General features: G+C 42.2%; 1 protein-coding gene across 1 annotated transcript in view; it reads right to left on the bottom strand.

Annotated features, from left to right (window-relative positions):
* Positions 1–23,406, bottom strand: part of cplx2l (complexin 2, like) — a 98,955-nt gene that overhangs the window by 31,819 nt on the left and 43,730 nt on the right. The window contains exon 3 of the mRNA XM_034187485.1: positions 2,706–2,884. Within this exon, the coding sequence (XP_034043376.1) occupies positions 2,706–2,884 (179 nt within the window). The remainder of the gene's footprint in view (positions 1–2,705; positions 2,885–23,406) is intronic.

Genomic DNA, 23,406 nt, shown 5'->3' with positions numbered 1-23,406 from the left:
ATGTGTGATAATACTGCAGCTTCCAGGTGGCTTGCATTTGGGACTGAGTGGCTGTGTTGCTGAGGTTATCAGGACCTCACCCTGATCACCTGCGGCTCGTCAGGACTCACAGCTGTGGTGCATCTATATGGATTGGAACATGGTGGCATTTAAGACTGGAGTATACAGTGTGTATTTGCCAGAGACCCGACCTTGTGACCAGACGGGTGAGATCGTCGTCTCGGGAGCCATCTCATCATCAGTGGATGCAGAGAACGTCCAGGGTTTGATGCACAGTCTGTGAAAGAGGAGGGGGTGAGGTCTCACGCTCGTCAGCACACTTCCTGAGGTACGTTAGATTTTGTGACTAACATTTATACAGTCAGTAAATGTGGTGTCCCTCACACCTTTTTATATTGAGCTGTATGTTAGTCATGTATCGGCTTCCACTGCAGTGGAGTTTTGTGAACTGGATGTTCCATGCCTGCAGGTTGGGAAGCTGATTAGTAATCAAGCCAGGAAGTGTTTGCTGTTTGTACACCTTTAAGTGTTCTCTCTGTGTGTAGAGTGTGGACTCACATAATGGTTCCTTCTTTCACAGACTCGGTTTGTTGCGGCCACCTGGGGGGTGTCTGCGGGGTCCTTGGGTCCGAACAGCTTCTGGCTCCGGACCGTTAGCACTGCTGGGAGCGCACCACGCCAGACCGCACTTTCTTTTGTTATTTTTTGTATCACTGTTATGTATTAAATTCAGTTAGCCTTTGTACCGTGCTCTGCTTATTTCATACTGGGTCCTTCAAACGCTGTCGGTTCTCCGAGCTGCGTCCGACACATAACAGTGAGGCTGGGTTGGCCAGTACGACAGTGATTGTCCGCAGACTGTTGTCATGTTAATGCTGCGAATGGCCACACATTTTCTAAGCACCATGCGAGCAGTGTTAGATGTTCGTGCGTGTCAGCTGGAATTTGGCCGACACCTGCTGCGAGAGGGATGGATGCTTTTGCACAGCGCACACTCTGTCTTTCAGCCGCTGGTGTGCGCAAACAGTTGTAGCAACAGTTGTACGAGGCGTTTGAGGCAGGGACGATTTTACACATTTTGCACAGGATTCCTGCTTCATGCGCACTTCATGTGCACTTCGACCAAACTTCGCACTTTGTGTGAAGTGGCCCTAAAAGAAAAGTATGTTGATTATGTCCAACTTGAGGGTTATGATTTTTTTTTTTTTTTTTTTTTGCCAGAAATAGCAAACGAGGTGGTGGTGCGGCTCTTTATGTCAGATTTAATCATTACTGTGAAATTATTGCGAATATGTCATTTTCTTTGGATGGTGTTATGGAGTGTGTCACTGTGGAGATTACATGTGAAAAATCAAAAAACATAATTATAAGTTGTATTTACAGGGCTCCCGGGTCAAATATTCACATTTTTGTGGAAAAATTGACTGAGATGTTCAACTCAATTAAAAACAATAAGCTTTTATTTGTTTGTGGAGACTTTAACGTAGATTTTCTAAATCCCCATGACCATATACATATAGCGGAATTCCAAGATTCTGTGTTCTGTATGAGATTATATCCAGCAATAACACACCCAACCAGGATTACTACGAACACATTGACACTCATTGACAATATATTAACAAACATTATTGTTGGGAATTTAACAGGTGGATTACTTAGTAGTGACATCAGTGATCACTTGCTGGTTTTTGTTGTTTACAATTCTTTAGTTGATAAGGTTGATCATACTGATACATGACAAACCCTGACAAACCTTGGATCACTAAGGGACTGCTGAACGCATGCAAAAAGCAAAATTTTTTGAAGTTCAATTGAGGTCGAGAGTAAATACAAGACATATAAAAACAAGTCAGTGCGATCTTGCAAAAGGCAGTATTACAGTGATTTGAATCAATATTGATATAATCTCATCAATACCCATCCTTATTTAACAGTGAACATAGTTGTGCCTATTTGTCTTTTTGACTCATTTTCTTCTTACAGAAGTATTTTTTCCTTTTCTTTTTATTGTTGTTTATACACCAATAACACCAGATCAAATTCCTTGTGTGTGAGAACTTACTTGCCACTAAATTTGATTCTAATTATTCCCTTACCAAAAAGTAATATATGCAAGTATGCTTCAAGTATACTTCTAGTTTACTTTTTATATACTTATCAGTGCTATTTTTTGGTAAGGGTTGCTGTTCCACTATATTTGTTACAGCCCAACGTTCACATTTCTACCACAAACCTGCATGAAAGTGTTATTTTTTTCTAAACGTTGACTGACCCATATTTGCTTCCAAGGCTATTTATTTTTTCTGCATAGTCAGAACCAGAATGACTGTCCAACAGCTGATCAATGTTCTATTTTATCATCTTGATAGAAGTTAAAAATAACACGAAGCAAAGCAAGAAACAGAACGCATTCTAATCGGGCAACAGAGACGTTATAAAAAGAGTTATTCAGGCACTGACAATGACAAGTCATGTGAAGATGTGCGGTCTTCAGAAGAAAAGATGTGTTCAAGTTCATCATGTAAAAGTAAATGTGATCAAACTCACCTGAAGAAAGTATAAACACATTATTACTTCTGCTTGTCTACATATCCTGTGTTTTTTGTTTTTCTCCTGTATCTGGATATGCTGGTTGTGATGGTGGTTTTGTGGTTTGATTTTTTTGCAGTATGTCACAGTACGAGTAGAGTCATCTCAGTCACCTTGTCCCTGATGCCTTGCCTCATCCTTTCCCTCTCAGCCTCCATCTTGGCATACTTGGCCTTTCTCTCCTCTTCTTGCTGTCTCAGTGCCTCCTGTCTCTCCTCCTCTTTCTTTGCTGCATCTGGGTCTTCCTCCTTCTCCTCCCCACCGAGCATCTTGCCGACATCAGGAGGACCTCCTGCACCAAGAAAGCAAGTCTTTAGATGAGCCTGTCACTCTGGACGGGCTTAATTTACGAGGTCTGTTAGAAAAGTATCGGACCTTTTAATTTTCATCAAAAACCTGATGGATCTGAATCACGTGTGTTTGCATGAGCAAACCTTGAACCTTTGTGCGCATGCGTGAACTTTTTCACGCCTGTCGATTGCGTCATTTCCTGGTAAGCAGCCTTTGTGTGGGTCATGTGCAGTACGCTCAGCAGATTTTCATTTCAAGGAAAAAGACGGAACGGCCGGAGCAGCGCCGCATCAAATTTTGCCAGAAACTGGGCGACAGCCAGGTGGAAACCATTCGGATTATTCAGACGGCTTTCGGTGACGATCCTTTCGGCATCACACAGATTAAGGAGCGGTACAACCGGTGTAAAGACGTCCGCACAACGGTGGAGAGCGAGCCACGCTCCGGTCGACCATCAACATGCTGAAATGACCAGATCATTCCAAAGTGAACGCTGTGGTGATGCGGGACCGTCGAGTAACTGTCCGAGAAATTGCAGAAGAGGTGGACATCAGCACTTCTTCGGCACATTCCACTGTGACAGAAGATTTGGCCATGAAATTGCAGCGAAATTCATGCTGCTGCTGACCATGGCGCAAAAGCGCCCACCTCTTCCACAATTTCTCGGCTTGTCACACGACTAAAAAGTCACCGAAAGCCGTCTGAATCATCCGAATGGTTTCCACCTGGCTGTCGGCCAGTTTCTGGCAAAATTTGATGCGGCACTGCTCCAGTCGTTCCGTCTTTTTCCTTGAAATGAAAATCCGCCGAGCACACTGCACACGACCCACACAAAGGCTGCTTACCAGAAAATGATGCAATTGACAGGTGTGAAAAAGTTCACGCATGCATACAAAGGCTCAAGGTTTGCTCATGCAAGCACAAGTGATTCAAATCCATCAGGTTTTTGCAAAAAATAAAAAGGTCCGATACTTTTCTAACAGACCTCGTATGTATTACTTACAGTAGAGACATGTAGCGACAGAAGACAGACACAACAAGCAAAAGTACAAAACATGCTTTTAGAATCATTAGATCAAGTGTGTTCAGTTTCAGAGGAACTAGAATTGTACTTAGCAAAGATTCAGACTCATGTCTGCAGCCGTGATTGCCACAAATACCACCAGGAACTCAACTGAATATTGTTGAATTGCCATCTTTCCTGTGTACCAATGAATGCTTCATTCATTGTATTGTCATTCTGCCTTTCTAAGGTTCTTAGCTCCTGAACCATGAATGTCCACCTGCCTTCGATCCACTCATTAGCACATTACCCAACCACTGCTTCAACACTAGGTGACATGGTAGCTTAGCACTGTTGCCTCCCAGCAAAAAGGTTATGGGATCGCTTCCTGCCCTTTCTGTGTGGAGTTTGCGAAATATACTTTTTAGTGAAGCTGGGGGCGAGTGGCCAGCGATCACCTTAGTATTTCTTCTGTTTTTCTTTTTGCTTAATGCTGACAAATTGTACCTTATTTGTTGTCTTTCTGCCACCTGATTCTGTTTTGTTTCTCTCTCTCTGTTTGAGGAACAACTCCATCCAGAAGTGGGAGTGGGTGTTTTCTTCTGCAAGCCTCCCATCATGGACACCTGCATGGACTCCCAAAATTTCCTCTATATTTGTTTTGTCAGTTGTGTCTGTAACATGGCCCAAGCCCATGGCCCACCCCTCTAGGTCTGTTTTAATTGAGGTTTCTTCCTCAAATCATCAGAAGGAGTTTTTTCTTACCACTGTTGCCTGTGTGCTTGCTCTAGGGGTTGGCAAGGTTAGACCTGTGAAGCACGCTGAGGCAGCTTTGCTGTGATTTGATGCTATATAATTGAAATAAATTGAATTTAATTGAGTTTGCATGTTCTCTCTCTCTAGGTTCTTTCCGGGTGCTCCAGTTTCCTCCTACATCCAAAGACACACAAGTGAATTGGAAACTTTAAATGGTCTGCAGATGTGCGTGTGGGTGTGAATGTGTTTGTCTATATGCGACCCTGTGTCAGACTGGCGACCTGACCAGAGTGTACCCTGCGTCACACCCTATGACTGCTGGGATAGGCTCCAATCCCCCTGTGACCCTTAATTGCAAATGGATGGATGGTCCAACACTCATTTTCTGACATATTGTCTAGTTCCTGGGAGTGTCCTGTTAATGACCATTCTCTGCTGATTACCTCGACCTTGACTGTAGGCCAGGCCATTTTGAAACCATGGTGAAAATTATCATTCATATAATAAAAGGCAAGTGGCCTCCGTGTGTTTGTGTATCGAGAGCATCAACTGAAATCCAGAAAGAGCTGACTTTCATCCTTTGGCAAACTCATGTATTTTCTCATGAGGATTCAAGCCATGAAAATAGCAAGATGATTGGACCAATATTTTTTGAGAAATCAGTCATTTTTGAAAACAAGCCTATTTTTCTCTTGTTTCCACAATAAGAGCCTGTGTTTCAAAATAAAAGCCTGTGAGGTTGCTGCAGAATTCATCAGTCTGTCCATCCTCTAACATCCCAGACAGCAGATTCAAATCTGGACAATTTCTGTATCACTTGAAGGCCTAGAGATTTTTGTTTCTGCTGCCTGCCCCATTATCTTTGAAAAACATGTTGATTCCTCTCAGAGAGTATATAATTTAATTGTGCCATCATAAAATACTGTATGTAACAGAGATGGCACAAACTGTTGTGAGCATTGCTATACAAAATGAAGGGGATTTGGGGGCTTCAAAAAGGTTTTTTGTTATTTAAAAACAAGATCATTTCAGTGGTGTTAGGTTTGAGTCTGTTCCTTCTCTTCAATTTTGGAGCAGACTCACACGGCACAGAATTTGCTGGCATATTTTGTCCAACTTGTAAAGAGTTGGATAAACAGCTGCGTCCATTCTTCCTATCTCTCCTTGCAATTTCACTGCAGAAAATGGTTCTGGGAAGCAGTAGCATGGCTAAAAACCTTTCAGCTTCCCCAACCAGGACCCTCTTGACCCCCAGCCATTTGAAGCATTTTTCTTTATTTGTGTCTCCCATGCCTGTAGATGAGCTTGCGGAAATATTTCAGAAAAAGGAAGGGGGATGGAGAGGAGAAGAACCAAGCAGAGTTTCCCTTCTATTTCTATTTTTATTAGTAAATGAGAAGTGTTTTATTATCATTATTATTATTATTATTATTATTATTAGGGTTACCACAAATTTTTGGCGCACGCTATGTGCGCATAAAGTCTCACTCCAGCCAAAGTCCCAAAGTTGGCAACCCTGATTTACAGTACATATTGCTGTTGTGTTACCATCCACTGACATTTGTACACTTATTCTTAATCATCTACAAAACATACTCCACCACAACGTGCAAAATGTTGTAATGCCAATGTCATTTAGTTCTCATTATATGGGATTTTAGTCAATCATGTCCTGGGAAAACAAACCAAATACTAGAAATATATAGGAGAAGGAACAGCAACCCAGAGATCATAAAATGAACACCAGAACAAAATACTTAATTCATTCAACACTGATCAATTTTGAATTTTTATGCTATACAATTAAAATAAATAATGTAACCAGGTTAATGATCTGCCATTTTCTATGTGAAAGGCAAATATCGCACAAAAGACATGCTGAAATGTCAAGTACACGCAGGTACACTGGTGCATCAGCACAAAGCCGTCTGACACAGCAAAATCTACCACACCATGAGGCATCTGTCTTTTTATTCTGTGTGAAAGACAGCAAAAATGAATAAATAAAAAACAGTAAAGCAAATGACAGCCTGTGGACACGTAGTTAAAAAAGATTGGCTCAATTTTTCCCAACGCCAGTCATTTAGCAATCAAACGGGCACATGTATTTGCACAGTGACAATTTTTGTATTTTTGCCTCTGTACGCCAACATAATGGGGCTGAAATAAAACAATCACACTGTGCTTCTACTGTATACTGTACACCTAATCTGGTGTCACTGGTGCATAAACGACAATAAAAGAAAACACGCCTGTAAGAAGTAATAGATGCATAAACAACAATAGTAATAGCTGCATAATATATATACATATATATATATATATATATATATATATATATATATATATATATATAGGGTTAGTAATTGTAAGATTAAAAAAATCCTATATATATATATATATATACAGTGAGGAAAATAAGTATTTGAACACCCTGCGATTTTGCAAGTTCTCCCACTTAGAAATCATGGAGGGGTCTGAAATTTTCATCTGAGGTGCATGTCCACTGTGAGAGTCATAATCTAAAAAAATAAAAAGAAGAAATCACAATGTATGATTTTTTTAAATAATTTATTTGTATGTTACTGCTGCAAATAAGTATTTGAACACCTGTGAAAATCAATGTTAATATTTGGTACAGTAGCCTTTATTTGCAATTACAGAGGTCAAACGTTTCCTGTAGTTTTTCACCAGGTTTGCACACACTGCAGCAGGGATTTTGGTCCACTCCTTCATACCATCTTGTATTTGTATCTTCAAGATCTTCTCTAGATCTTTCAGGTTTGGAGTTTCAGCTCCCTCCAAAGATTTTCTATTGAGTTCAGGTCTGGAGACTGGCCAGGCCACTCCAGGACCTTGAAATGCTTCTTATAGAGCCCCTCCTTAGTTGCCCTGGCTGTGTGTTTGGGGTCATTGTCATGCTGGAAGACCCAGCCATGACCCATCTTCAATGCTCTTACTGACGGAAGGAGGTTGTTTGCCAAAATCTCACAATACATGACCCCATCCATCCTCCCTTCAATACGGTGCAGTAGTCCTGTCCCCTTTGCAGAAGAGCACCCCCAGAGTATGATGTTTCCACCCTCATGCTTCACGGTTGGGATGGTTTTCTTGGGGTTGTTCTCATCCTCTAAACATGGTAAGTGGAGATGATTCCTAAAAGCTCTATTCTGGTCTCATCTGACCATATGACCTTCTCCCATGCCTCCTCTGGATCATCCAGATGGTCACTGGTGAACTTCAAATGAGCCTGGACATGTGCTGGCTTGAGCAGGGGGACCTTGCTGCCCTGCAGGATTTTAAACCATGACAGCATCATGTGTTACTAATGTAATCTTGGTGACGGTGGTCCCAGCTCTCTTCAGGTCATTGACCAGGTCCTCCTGTGTAGTTCTGAGCTTTCTTAGAATCATCCTTACCCCACAAAGTGAGATCTTGCATGGAATCTTGCATGGAATCCCAGACCGAGGGAGATTCGCAGTCATCTTGTGTTTCTTCCACTTTCTAATAAATAATCATAACAGTTGTTGTCTTCTACCAAGCTGCTTGCCTGTTGTCCTGTAGTCCATCCCAGTCTTGTGCAGGTCTACAGTTTTGTCCCTGGTGTCCTTAGACAGCTCTTTGGTCTTGGCCATGGTGGACAGGTTGGAGTGTGATTGATTGTGTGAACAGGTGTCTTTTATACAGGTAACAAGTTCAAACAGGTGCAATTAATACAGGTAAGAGTGCAGAATAACAGGGATTCTTAAAAAAAAATTAACATCTGTGAGAACCAGAATTCTTGCTGGTTGGTAGGTGTTCAAATACTTATTTGCAGCAGTAACATACAAAAAAATTATTTAAAAAAATCATACATTGTGATTTCCGGATTTTTTTTTAGATAATGTCTCTCACAGTGGACATGCACCTAAGATGAAAATTTCAGACCCCTCCATGATTTCTAAGTGGGAGAACTTGCAAAAACACAGGGTGTTCAAATACTTCTTTTCCTCACTGTGTGTGTGTGTATATATATATATATATATATATATATATATATATATATATATATATATATATATATATATATATATATATATCATATACCTATAAATGGTACACCAATATGATTGGGTAAAACACTAAAGAATAAATAGCAATACACCCTTTTCGCGGACGGGTAATATTTTTCATACCACCTGAGTAATCATCCAATCCGGACAGCGGAGCGGCGCCACGATGAAGAGGCGCGGCCAGAGGAACTATGAAATACTAGTGAGTCACTATTAATTATTTCTTACGTGTCCAACCTCGTAGGTTGATCGCTAAAATTAAATTTGTTAGTTCTAAAAGCCATCATAATTATTTATAGGAAAATGTTCTATTTTTTTTTTCTACTAAGGTTTGAACTGTGAGTGTTTACACAGGAGAGAAAAGTGAGAAAATGTTAATGCCTGTTTGAGAAAAGTGTATAAAGTGTGTAGTGAGTGGTTTTACAGCCTTAAAACATCTATAGTAATTTCATTTCAATCATTTATAGGTATATGATAAAATCATTATCAAGTTGTTCACCAATGAATATGGCTTTTTACACCCTTCAGAAAACCATACATTTATCATTTATAGGTATATGATAAAATCGTTATCAAGTTGTTTTACCAATGAATATGGCTTTTTACACCCTTCAGAAAACCATACATTTATCATTTATAGGTATATGATAAAATCATTATCAAGTTGTTCACCAATGAATATGGCTTTTTACACCCTTCAGAAAACCATACAACATTTATCATTTATAGGTATATGATAAAATCATTATCAAGTTGTTCACCAATGAATATGGCTTTTTACACCCTTCAGAAAACCATACATTTATCATTTATAGGTATATGATAAAATCGTTATCAAGTTGTTCACCAATGAATATGGCTTTTTACACCCTTCAGAAAACCATACAACATTTATCATTTATAGGTATATGATAAAATCGTTATCAAGTTGTTTTACCAATGAATATGGGTTTTTACACCCTTCAGAAAACCATATAACATTTATCATTTATAGGTATATGATAAAATCGTTATCAAGTTGTTCACCAATGAATATGGCTTTTTACACCCTTCAGAAAACCATACATTTATCATTTGTAAGTATATGATAAAATCGTTATCAAGTTGTTTTACCAATGAATATGGCTTTTTACACCCTTCAGAAAACCATACATTTATCATTTATAAGTAAGTTGTTTTACCAATGAATATGGCTTTATACACAACCATACATTTATCATTTGTAAGTATATGATAAAATCGTTATCAAGTTGTTTTACCAATGAATATGGCTTTTTACACCCTTCAGAAAACCATACATTTATCATTTATAAGTAAGTTGTTTTACCAATGAATATGGCTTTATACACAACCATACATTTATCATTTATAAGTATATGATAAAATCGTTATCAAGTTGTTTTACCAATGAATATGGCTTTATACACCCTGAAGAAAACCATACACCCTGAGGCTGATTTGATGATCAGTGTTAAATGTTTTATATATATATATATATATATATATATATATATATATATATATCAATCAATCAATCAATCAATTTTTTTATATAACGCCAAATCACAACAAACAGTTGCCCCAAGGCGCTTTATATTGTAAGGCAAGGCCATACAATAATTATGTAAAACCCCAACGGTCAAAACGACCCCCTGTGAGCAAGCACTTGGCTACAGTGGGAAGGAAAAACTCCCTTTTAACAGGAAGAAACCTCCAGCAGAACCAGGCTCAGGGAGGGGCAGTCTTCTGCTGGGACTGGTTGGGGCTGAGGGAGAGAACCAGGAAAAAGACATGCTGTGGAGGGGAGCAGAGATCGATCACTAATGATTAAATGCAGAGTGGTGCATACAGAGCAAAAAGAGAAAGAAACAATGCATCATGGGAACCCCCCAGCAGTCTACGTCTATAGCAGCATAACTAAGGGATGGTTCAGGGTCACCTGATCCAGCCCTAACTATAAGCTTTAGCAAAAAGGAAAGTTTTAAGCCTAATCTTAAAAGTAGAGAGGGTGTCTGTCTCCCTGATCTGAATTGGGAGCTGGTTCCACAGGAGAGGAGCCTGAAAGCTGAAGGCTCTGCCTCCCATTCTACTCTTACAAACCCTAGGAACTACAAGTAAGCCTGCAGTCTGAGAGCGAAGCGCTCTATTAGGGTGATATGGTACTACGAGGTCCCTAAGATAAGATGGGACCTGATTATTCAAAACCTTATAAGTAAGAAGAAGAATTTTAAATTCTATTCTAGAATTAACAGGAAGCCAATGAAGAGAGGCCAACACGGGTGAGATATGCTCTCTCCTGCTAGTCCCCGTCAGTACTCTAGCTGCAGCATTTTGAATTAACTGAAGGCTTTTTAGGGAACTTTTAGGACAACCTGATAATAAAGAATTACAATAGTCCAGCCTAGAGGAAATAAATGCATGAATTAGTTTTTCAGCATCACTCTGAGACAAGACCTTTCTGATTTTAGAGATATTGCGTAAATGCAAAAAGGCAGTCCTACATATTTGTTTAATATGCGCTTTGAATGACATATCCTGATCAAAAATGACTCCAAGATTTCTCACAGTATTACTAGAGGTCAGGGAAATGCCATCCAGAGTAAAGATCTGGTTAGACACCATGCTTCTAAGATTTGTGGGGCCAAGTACAATAACTTCAGTTTTATCTGAGTTTAAAAGCAGGAAATTAGAGGTCATCCATGTCTTTATGTCTGTAAGACAATCCTGCAGTTTAGCTAATTGGTGTGTGTCCTCTGGCTTCATGGATAGATAAAGCTGGGTATCATCTGCATAACAATGAAAATTTAAGCAATACCGTCTAATAATACTGCCTAAGGGAAGCATGTATAAAGTGAATAAAATTGGTCCTAGCACAGAACCTTGTGGAACTCCATAATTAACTTTAGTCTGTGAAGAAGATTCCCCATTTACATGAACAAATTGTAATCTATTAGACAAATATGATTCAAACCACTGCAGCGCAGTGCCTTTAATACCTATGGCATGCTCTAATCTCTGTAATAAAATTTTATGGTCAACAGTATCAAAAGCAGCACTGAGGTCTAACAGAACAAGCACAGAGATGAGTCCACTGTCCGAGGCCATAAGAAGATCATTTGTAACCTTCACTAATGCTGTTTCTGTACTATGATGAATTCTAAAACCTGACTGAAACTCTTCAAATAGACCATTCCTCTGCAGATGATCAGTTAGCTGTTTTACAACTACCCTTTCAAGAATTTTTGAGAGAAAGGAAGGTTGGAGATTGGCCTATAATTAGCTAAGATAGCTGGGTCAAGTGATGGCTTTTTAAGTAATGGTTTAATTACTGCCACCTTAAAAGCCTGTGGTACATAGCCAACTAACAAAGATAGATTGATCATATTTAAGATCGAAGCATTAAATAATGGTAGGGCTTCCTTGAGCAGCCTGGTAGGAATGGGGTCTAATAAACATGTTGATGGTTTGGATGAAGTAACTAATGAAAATAACTCAGACAGAACAATCGGAGAGAAAGAGTCTAACCAAATACCGGCATCACTGAAAGCAGCCAAAGATAACGATACGTCTTTGGGATGGTTATGAGTAATTTTTTCTCTAATAGTTAAAATTTTGTTAGCAAAGAAAGTCATGAAGTCATTACTAGTTAAAGTTAATGGAATACTCAGCTCAATAGAGCTCTGACTCTTTGTCAGCCTGGCTACAGTGCTGAAAAGAAACCTGGGGTTGTTCTTATTTTCTTCAATTAGTGATGAGTAGAAAGATGTCCTAGCTTTACGGAGGGCTTTTTTATAGAGCAACAGACTCTTTCCAGGCTAAGTGAAGATCTTCTAAATTAGTGAGACGCCATTTCCTCTCCAACTTACGGGTTATCTGCTTTAAGCTACGAGTTTGTGAGTTATACCACGGAGTCAGGCACTTCTGATTTAAAGCTCTCTTTTTTAGAGGAGCTACAGCATCCAAAGTTGTCTTCAATGAGGATGTAAAACTATTGACGAGATACTCTATCTCACTTACAGAGTTTAGGTAGCTACTCTGCACTGTGTTGGTATATGGCATTAGAGAACATAAAGAAGGAATCATATCCTTAAACCTAGTTACAGCGCTTTCTGAAAGACTTCTAGTGTAATGAAACTTATTCCCCACTGCTGGGTAGTCCATCAGAGTAAATGTAAATGTTATTAAGAAATGATCAGACAGAAGGGAGTTTTCAGGGAATACTGTTAAGTCTTCTATTTCCATACCATAAGTCAGAACAAGATCTAAGATATGATTAAAGTGGTGGGTGGACTCATTTACTTTTTGAGCAAAGCCAATAGAGTCTAATAATAGATTAAATGCAGTGTTGAGGCTGTCATTCTCAGCATCTGTGTGGATGTTAAAATCGCCCACTATAATTATCTTATCTGAGCTAAGCACTAAGTCAGACAAAAGGTCTGAAAATTCACAGAGAAACTCACAGTAACGACCAGGTGGACGATAGATAATCACAAATAAAACTGGTTTTTGGGACTTCCAATTTGGATGGACAAGACTAAGAGTCAAGCTTTCAAATGAGTTAAAGCTCTGTCTGGGTTTTTGATTAATTAATAAGCTGGAATGGAAGATTGCTGCTAATCCTCTGCCTCGGCCCGTGCTACGAGCATTCTGACAGTTAGTGTGACTCGGGGGTGTTGACTCATTTAAACTAACATATTCATCCTGCTGTAACCAGGTTTCTGTAAGGCAGAATAAATCAATATGTTGATCAATTATTATATCATTTACCAACAGGGACTTAGAAGAGAGAGACCTAATGTTTAATAGACCACATTTAACTGTTTTAGTCTGTGGTGCGGTTGAAGGTGCTATATTATTTTTTCTTTTTGAATTTTTATGCTTAAATAGATTTTTGCTGGTTATTGGTGGTCTGGGAGCAGGCACCATCTCTACGGGGATGGGGTAATGAGGGGATGGCAGGGGGAGAGAAGCTGCATCGAGGTGTGTAAGATTACAACTCTGCTTCCTGGTCCCAACCCTGGATAGTCACGGTTTGGAGGATTTAAGAAAATTGGCCAGATTTCTAGAAATGAGAGCTGCTCCATCCAAAGTGGAATGGATGCTGTCTCTCCTAACAAGACCAGGTTTTCCCCAGAAGCTTTGCCAATTATCTATGGCATATCTCTCTCTCTCTCTCTCTCTCTCTCTCTCTCTCTCTCTCTCTATATATATATATATATATATATATATATAAGTTTACAAACACTGTAAAATTTTATCTTGATAAAACCTTTATGCTACAGTGTTACATGCTACAGTGTTGTGGATCATCAGATGTATGCACATTCTCAGAAACAGAATCATATTGTATTTCATCCGATCTCCAGCAAATAGGATTTGGGATTATTTTCAAACCTGAGTATTTCTGCAGTGATTGTGTAAACACTGATATTGAAACCTGTAAGTGGAGCAATGATTCACAGTCAGCAAGTCAATTATTCCCCTTCCACCCCCTCCCTACAATGTGCCAGACCTGAGAAAGCCTGTTCTCTTGGTCATGAATGCCATCAGCACCTCAGATTAGGTTTATTCAAACAAAAGAAAGGAGAAGATTTTGGGAGACAAATCTCTGAGATGATGACACATCTGAGTGTGATAGTTTGAGAGTCGGCTTCTGGAGATTAAACCATGTACATTCACACTGCAACCATTCTGTCCAACCCTCAGGTGTAATGTGGACGTCTGAGATATGTCAGTATTAATTTTAATGACTTTAAATTATTCTAAGCGTTATTCAAAACACATCCTAGTTTCACCCAACTGTGCTGGCTGTAAATCCAGTGCAAGTGTTTGAATACCATCCAGTCTAGAAAGTAACAAGTCGTACAGACAATTTTTCAAACTCGCTTAGCATCATTGACACAAGATACGAGTTTCCACCTCCTGCATGATCATTTCAATAACAAGCAAGATACTCACATGAATTACATATCTGCATAACCCTCAAGCGAGCAAGTGGGGTTATTTTCGACCCCAGGCATATATGTTTGTGCACCAACCTTCAATTTAAATGGGAAAAAGATTTCCTACCATTTGTCAGTCTGTTTGTCCTGCATGTGCTCATAGGATTTTGTAAGGATCAGACGTTCCATGTGACAATTCTAATCCAAAGTTATGCGGGGTCACTTACCAGGGAGATCTGTGACCCTGGACCATCCCTTGGTTATGTTGCTTTAGACGTAGACTGTGTTTCATAATTATTGTATGGCCTTGCCTTGCAATGTGGAGCGCCTTGGGGCAACTGTTTGTTGTGATTTGGCGCTATACAAGAAAAAAGTTGATTGATTGATTGATTATAGCTTCAGATGGTATTGTAATTTGACTGTTGTGTGGGCCGCTGAAGAGGAGGTACTGCTGGCCCACCACCACCAGATGGCGCCCTGCTTGGAGTGCGGGCTCCAAGCACGAGAGGGCGTCGGAGCGACCAGGAGTGATAGCTGTCACTCATCATCCGTACCAGCTGTCACTCATCCACTACTCATCACCACCACCATAAAGGTGCAACTCCACCTCCCCACCGAGAAATCAGCTACCATTCAGGTAACTTCTCTGCTGACTTAACACTGACTAATAGTCTGAACTTCTTTGCAGCCGTTTTCCTGTGGTGTGTCCTTATCTGTGGGATTGGCGTTTGGTGTGATCCGCGACGGCTTCGCTTCACACCCCAACCAGATAAGTGGTTAGACAGGAGCTGCACGAGTGTGTGATTGGAGGTGGAGGTTCTCCCTCCCAATTGTATACAGACTGTGGGATTACTGAGTGTGCAAACTCACACTCATCAGGACTGTCTCTGTTCTCTGCCAGCAGTACCGGGTCTGACTGCTGAAGACAGCGGCCACCTGGAGCACAGGGCTTGGCGGCTCCGGTGTTCTTCAGCTCCGTTGGTGGTGGAAGCTGTGCGGGATCTGGCTCTTCTCTCGCCAAGCGTCTTCTATCGTCGAGCCTGCCCACACGTCACCTGGTGTATGATTGACAGTCACCATATTGTTATTGTCTGTACGTCGTTGTGCGATTCACAACATCTAATTATTACTTTTGGCTTATCCATTGTCCGTTCATTAACGCCCCCTGTTGTGGGTCCGTGTCACGACACTTTCACAACAGGATTTCTCGGCCAGCGTCATGGATCCCGAGGGGCGTCAACCATCGCTTGAACAGCCAATGGAAGAGCGAGGTGCACAGGCGCCAGCAGGAGGCGTGTTGGGTGAGCTGCAGCACATCTTAACGGCCTTTACCGCTCGGTTGGACTTAGTTACCGAGCAGAGCAGTGTTCTCAATCGTAGGATGGAGGCTCTCACCGCCCAGGTGGAAGCGCATGCTCAGAGCGCTGCTGCAGCACCTCCTCCTGCTGACCATGTGCCAGAAACAGACATTCCGCTGGTCGTTCAACGAACCCCCCCACCTTCCCCTGAAGCATACATAAGCCCTCCAGAGCCGTACGGAGGCTGTGTGGAGACGTGCGTGGACTTCTTGATGCAGTGCTCGCTCGTCTTTTCACAGCGTCCCGTCATGTACGCGTCAGACGCTAGCCGGGTGGCTTACGTTATAAATTTGCTTCGAGGAGAGGCACGCGCCTGGGCTACGGCACTCTGGGAGCAGAATTCACGGCTCCTAATGGTTTATACTGAGTTTGTGAGGGAGTTCCGACAGGTGTTCGACCACCCTCATAGAGGCGAGACCGCTTCAAGTGTGCTGCTGTCGATACGGCAGGGGCGTCGGAGCGCAGCGAAGTATGCAGTCAACTTCCGCATCGCGGCAGCGCGAGCCGGCTGGAATGCTGTTGCGCTCCACACCGCCTTTGTAAACAAACTGTCTCTGGTCCTTAAGGAGCACCTGGTGGCGAAAGACGAGCCGCGGGATTTAGATGGGCTTATCGACCTGGTTATACGGTTAGACAACCGATTAACAGAACACCGACGGGAGCGAGACGAAGGGCGTGGTCAGGCACAAGCCGTCCCTCTTCCTCCCGGGTCCGAAAGGGAGCCGACTTCCCCACGCTCCACTGCCAGGGTTCTCCACGTGACGACAGCTCCCCCTGCTGACATTGCTAGGGAAACAAGCAGGGCCAAAAAGCGATCAGATCAGAGACAAAGGAGGCTGATCCGTGGAGAGTGCACTAGATGGCACCCTTCTTCCAATAATCACACACCAGACACAGCCAGTGACATTGGTGGTGTCTGGGAATCACAGGGAGGAGATTGTGCTTTATGTAACACCTTCTACCTCCCGAGTGATTTTGGGTTTTCCATGGGTGTTAAAACACTATCCCCGGACTGATTGGTCGTCTGGGGTTGTGGTTCAGTGGAGCGAAACCTGCTACCGGGAGTGTTTAGGATCCTCGGTTCCACCCGGTGTGACAGCTAAGGAGGAGGTTTTAGTCCCCCCCAATCTGGCGGCGGTGCCAGCCAAGTACCACGACCTTGCTGACGTCTTCAGCAAGGATCTGGCACTCGCGCTGCCCCCGCACCGTCCGTACGATTGTGCCATTGATTTGATACCTGAGTACCCGTCCAGCAGGCTGTACAACCTCTCACGTCCGGAACGCAAATCAATGGAGACCTACATCCAGGACTCGTTAGCTGCCGGGTTGATCCGGAACTCCACCTCCCCGATGGGTGCTGGTTTCTTTTTTGTGGGTAAGAAGGACAGCGGACTCCGTCCATGCATTGATTACAGAGGGCTGAACGAGATCACGGTTCGCAAACGATTCACGTTACCTCTGTTGGATTCAGTGTTCACACCCCTGCATAGAGCCCAAATTTTCACGAAATTGGATCTTAGGAATGCTTATCACCTGGTTCGGATCCGGGAGGGAGACGAGTGGAAGACGGCATTTAACTCCCCGTTAGGTCACTTTGAGTACCTGGTCATGCCGTTTGGCCTCACCAATGCGCCCGCGACGTTCCAAGCATTGGTTAATGACGTCTTGCGGGACTTCCTGCATCGGTTTGTCTTCGTATATCTAGACGATATACTCATCTTTTCTCCGGATCCTGAGACCCATGTCAAGCATGTGCGTCAGGTCCTACAGTGGTTGTTGGAGAACCGGCTGTTTGTGAAGGGCGAGAAGTGTGAGTTCCACCGCACTTCTTTGTCTTTCCTGGAGTTCATAATCTCCTCCAACTCCGTCGCCCCTGATCCGGCCAAGGTTGCGGCGGTGAGAGATTGGCCCCAACCAATGAACCGTAGGAAACTACAACAGTTCCTCGGTTTTGCAAATTTCTACCGGAGGTTCATCAAGAGCTACAGTCAGGTAGTTAGCCCCCTGACAGCCCTGACCTCCACAAAAGTCCCCTTCACCTGGTCGGATCGGTGCGAAGCCGCGTTTAGGGAGTTGAAATGCCGGAAGTATGAAACATCATCTGTTTTATCTGCACCTACACAACACAACGGTAGTAGTGTTGTAATAACTAGAGCACCGTGCTCGTAGAGTGCAAACCTCTGCCGATACTGGTTTTCAATTTCACAAATTTTTACCTTGGAAAAAAAATTTTCAAGGTCAAAGTATTGTTAGAAGTGGCTTCTCATAACATAAAATATGCAAAATTATGCAAAATATAGGTCAAAAGGGCTTTTCAATATTAAAAAGAATCAAAAATCCAATAAATCAGATCAGATACAGATCAGACTTAGTCTATTCATTGAGAGTGTCAGTTTGCACCTCATTGTCACAAATGAGAGTGACTGAGGCACTTTTGATTGAGATATAATGCAAAATGAACATCACACAGGCATTTCAACATTACATTCAAATGTCCACAAAATCCACAATCCATGTCAAATCCAGATCAAAGTGTGTCAGGTGATAGTGAGTGCCAGTCTGCACCTCAGTTTCAAATATGAGCGTGATTGGGGCATGTTTAATTAAGATATAATGTTAAAATATACATTAAATGGGGTTTTTGATGTTAAATTTAAATGGCTGCAAAATTTGTAATCTGGATCAGATCTGGCTCAAACGTTTTTCAGCCGATAAAGGATACCATCCTAACTAACGCTCTCAAATATGAAAGAGATTCAATCTTTATTGACAAGAGTTATGAATTTTTTAAAAATCATTCAATGTTAACAATACTTTTCCAATTGTCCAAGATTTTTCCTGACTTTCCTCTATAATTTCATAATGATATATGAAAAATTGTGGGCTCCAAGCTGTTCACAAACAAACATCAGACGAAAACATAACTTCCTCCATCTTCGTTGATGGAGGTAATAATAATAAAATATATCAATATTCAGGATGGTCCATATAAAAACAGACATGCAGTAACATCTACACACGCTATATTTCTTTTCAGTGAAGTCTTCATTCAACCATTCATACAGCTCCAACTCATACAGTTTCAAATAATAAAACCATTCACAAATTAAATAATGTACAATTTTTTTTTTATTTGAAAATGTCAGAATACAATCTCATGTAATTAGTGAATTAATATTTGATCCCCATTTTCTCCGTCAACCAGCAAAACTGAAGACTCAGATACAAGTAATATTTTAGTCTCATTTTTGAAGAAAATAAGGTGGCACCAGTGTTGTAATTCATAGTGTCCAGAGCAAGTCCGGTATATTGGTACAAGGTCTGTTAGAAAAGTATCAGACCTTTTTATTTTTTTCAAAAACTATATGGATTTGAATCACGTGTGTTTGCATCAGCCAAGCTTGAACCTTCGTGCGCATGCGTGAGTTTTTTCATGCCTGTCGGTTGCATCATTCGCCTGTGAGCAGGCTTTGTGTGAGCAGTGGTCCACCCCTCTCGTCGGATTTTTATTGCGAATAAATGTCTGAACAATTTGGAGCTTTGCTGTATCAATTTTTTCTAGAAATTGTGAGAGACCTTGAGGTGGACACGATTCAGAAAATTCAGATGGCTTTCAGGGACGATTTTATGGGGATTACACAGATTAAGGAGTGCTCCAGCCGGTTTAAAGACCGCCCACAGCTGCTGAGAGCACGCCGCGCTCCGAGCGCCGATCGACAGGCTGAATCAACCAGATCATTTCCAACGTGAAGGCTTTGTTGATCCGGGACGTCGTCTGACTTACACAAAAATGGCAGGAGACGTGGACATCAGTACTTTTTCGGCACATTCCACTGTTACAGGAGTTTTTTTCATGGAAAGAGAAGCGGAGGGATGCGCCACGGAGCCGTTCATGGCGCGGCACAAAACCACCTCTGTGTTGGTCTCACAGGACGGCTTTGAGATGGCTTTCAGACGGCTTTCGGTGGTTTTTCAGTCGTGTGACTATCTGAGAAATTGCGGATGAGCCTGGACATGCCTCACATGTCCTGTGAGGCTTCATCATGGCGTTGCTTTGCGCCATGCGGCACCGCTACGACGCGCGGAATTCCTCCGCACGTCTGTCTCAGTGTGCCGAAAAAGTGCTGATGTCCACGTCTTCTGCAATTCCTGTGCTAGTCAGACGACGCCCCAGATAAAACACAGCGTCCAGTTTGGAAATGAACGGCACATTCCACCGTTACAGGAGTTTTTGTCATGGAAAGAGGAGCAGAGGAATTCCGCGCATCGCGGCGGTGCCGCATGGCGCACAGCAACGCCGTGATGAAGCCTCACAGGACATGTTCTGGCATGTCCAGTCTCATCCACAATTTCTCGGATAGTCACACGACTGAAAAGCCACCGAAAGCCGTCTGAAAGCCGTCTGAAAGCCATGTGAAAGCCGTCCTGTGAGACCAACATGTAAGCGGAGGGATGCGCCACGGAGCCGTTCATGCTCCTGTCGATTGGCGCTCGGAGCGCGGTGTGCTCTCAGCAGCTGTGGGTGGTCTTTAAACCGGCTGGAGCACTCCTTAATCTGTGTAATCCCCATAAAATCGTCCCTGAAAGCCATCTGAATATTCCAAATGGTGTCCACCTGGAGGTCTCTCACAGTTTCTGGAAAAAATTGATGCAGCAAAGCTCCAAATCGTTCAGACATTTATTCGCAATAAAAATCCGACAAGAGGGGTGGACCACTGCTCACACAAAGCCTGCTCACAGGCGAATGACGCAACTGACAGGAGTGAAAAAACTCACGCATGCGCATGAAGCTTGGCTGATGCAATCACACGTGATTCAAATCCATATGGTTTTTGAAAAAAATAAAAAGGTCGGATACTTTTCTAACAGACCTCGTACACAGCACCTAACTTACAGTTACATGTACAGAGACGCCTTGTGATAGTCTGGGGCCTGACCAGGGTATGCCTGTCTCTTGCCCACTGACCACTGGGATAGGATCCAGAAGCCCAATGGTCCCAAATCCTCTTCTCATGGCCACAGTTGTTGCAGTGTTATGCATGTTTAACTCCACCAGTGACAGATTGGCTGTTTCTCTTCTGCAGTCAAACTGCCTGATGCCTGAGGCCTTCAGGGCCTGATTGAGCTCCTTACCTTGGGGCCTAATGTCTTCCTCATTTAAAACCCCCCTCTCTGTCAAACTTAGCTTCAACTTTCAGGAGAAGTGCAGTGTCAGCACAGAAGCACTAAGGAGGAGAAGCAATCAATGCACAAGGAAAACAGATGTGCTAGTGAGATGGTTCTATGAGTCCTAAATTATGACAGTGATGGACTGCTGAATTATACGAAGTCACACAGCTGAAAGAACATTGGTTCCACAGAGCCTGTGGCTTACTACGCTGGATTGCCAAAGTCAAATTCCATGAATTTAGCATTCAGGAAGTTTCACTGTAGCTTCATTTTGTTAACATGTGCAAAACAACTCAGTAGACAAACTGCAATTAACAACTAAAGACGTCAGATAGTTTCTGTGTGGCTGAAGGCATAAACAAGCAAAATCAAGGACCCTTAAGATTTATATTATTTGCCTGGAGGAATCACAGTCAGGACAGCACAGGTGGCTTCGTGGTTAACACTGTTGCCTCACATCTGAAAGGTTCCAGTTTGACTTGTAGGTGAAATGGTAATTCCAAATTGACTGTAACTGTGAACATGAATGTGTGCATCTATGTGTGTCAGCACTGCCAGTAGACTGGCCCCAGTGACTGTTGGGATAGGCTGCAGAACCCCCATGGACCTGAACTGAAATGAGTGAGTTCAGAAAATGGACGGAATCATGAATAACAAAACAGAAGAAAAGTAATGGCAGTGATGAAGGAAGGTACACTCAAAAAATGGCTCCTTGGATGAACTTAATTCAATTATGTGCAAGATTTCTATGTAATAAATATATGTAGCCCCAACTCAAATAAAACACATCCATGCAAGATAAATAATTAAATTTATTTGGGACTACATATATTTATTAGGTGGAATCCAATCCAATGAGTCAGTTTTTTGAGTGTATCACTCAAATAAATGACTCATTGGATGAACTCAATTCAGTTATGGGCAGAATTTCCATCTAATACAAGGTCTATTAGAAAAGAAACCGACCTTATTATTTTTTCAAAAACTATATGGATTTGAATCACGTGCGATTACATCAGACAAGCTTGAACCCTCGTGGGCATGCGTGAGTTTTTTCACGCCTGTCGGTTGCGTCATTCGCCTGTGGAAAGATGGTTTTCAGTCGAGTGAGAGTATCCGAGAAACTGTTTAACAGCTGGGCATGTTCAAACTTCTCCCGTAACGCTTCCAACTGAGGTGTTTCTCTGTGGCGCCGGGCCATGATCGGCTGCCTGCCGACGCGCGAATCCGTCCGCACGTCTTTCATTACAAAATCTCCTTTAACAGTGGAATGTCCGGATAAACTGCTGATCCCGACCTCTTCTGAAACTTCTCTGTTCTCTCACAGCGTCCTGGGTCAACAGAGGCTTAAATTTGGAAGTTTTCAGCTCGAAACAGGCTGACGACGGCGGCTCAGAGCACGGCGCACCCTCCGGCTCCGTGGGTTGTCCTTAAAGCGACAGTAACACTCCATAATCTTTCATCAGCCCTTAAAATTTTCACCGAAAACCAGCTGAATTTCTCGAATGGTGTCCACTCGGATGTGCCTTACAGTTTCTGAAAAAATTTTGATCAAGCAAAGCGGCAGTCTCTGAGCCATTCCTAAACAATGAAAAAATAGACGGGAGGGGTGGACCACTCCTCACTCAATGCCTGCCCACAGGCGAATGATGCAACCGACAGGCGTGAAAAAACTCTTCATGCCCACGAGAGTTCAAGCTTGTCTGATGTAATCCCACGTGATTCAAATCCATATAGTTTTTGAAAAAAATAATAAGGTCGGATACTTTTCTAACAGACCTCGTAAATATGTGTAGTCCCAACTAAATGAAATTAAATCATCTTGCATGGATGCACTTTGAGTTCGGGCAACATATATATGTTAGATGGAAATCCTGCTCATAACTGAATTGAGTTCATTCAATGCATGTTTTTTTTTTGTGTAGGTGCATAGATATGACTGTTTTCAAGGCTGTGACAGGGAAGAAATGCAAACTTTTCACTGGTACCGCACAGAGAGAAGGATGCTGAGGATGGAAAGCCCCCGTCACACATAGCAAGAATGTGCAGGAACCATGCCCAACACGGCAAATATTGCCATAATCCAATGCAGTCGGGATGAAAAGAGGCGTGGTCAGCCCTGTCAGAAGGCATCTGGAGTATGTCATCCACACCTGCACGATGGCATCCAAAGTGCATGTAGATAACAGGTAGATGATACAGACTGCTGTCAGACGGTCATAAAAGGTGCTGAAGACTGCCCG

This window comes from Thalassophryne amazonica, chromosome 15 (genome assembly GCF_902500255.1).
Source record: "Thalassophryne amazonica chromosome 15, fThaAma1.1, whole genome shotgun sequence".
Classification (NCBI taxonomy): domain Eukaryota; kingdom Metazoa; phylum Chordata; class Actinopteri; order Batrachoidiformes; family Batrachoididae; genus Thalassophryne; species Thalassophryne amazonica.
The sequence above is the reverse complement of the archived record's forward strand: the minus strand, read 5'-3'. Positions and strand labels throughout refer to the sequence as shown.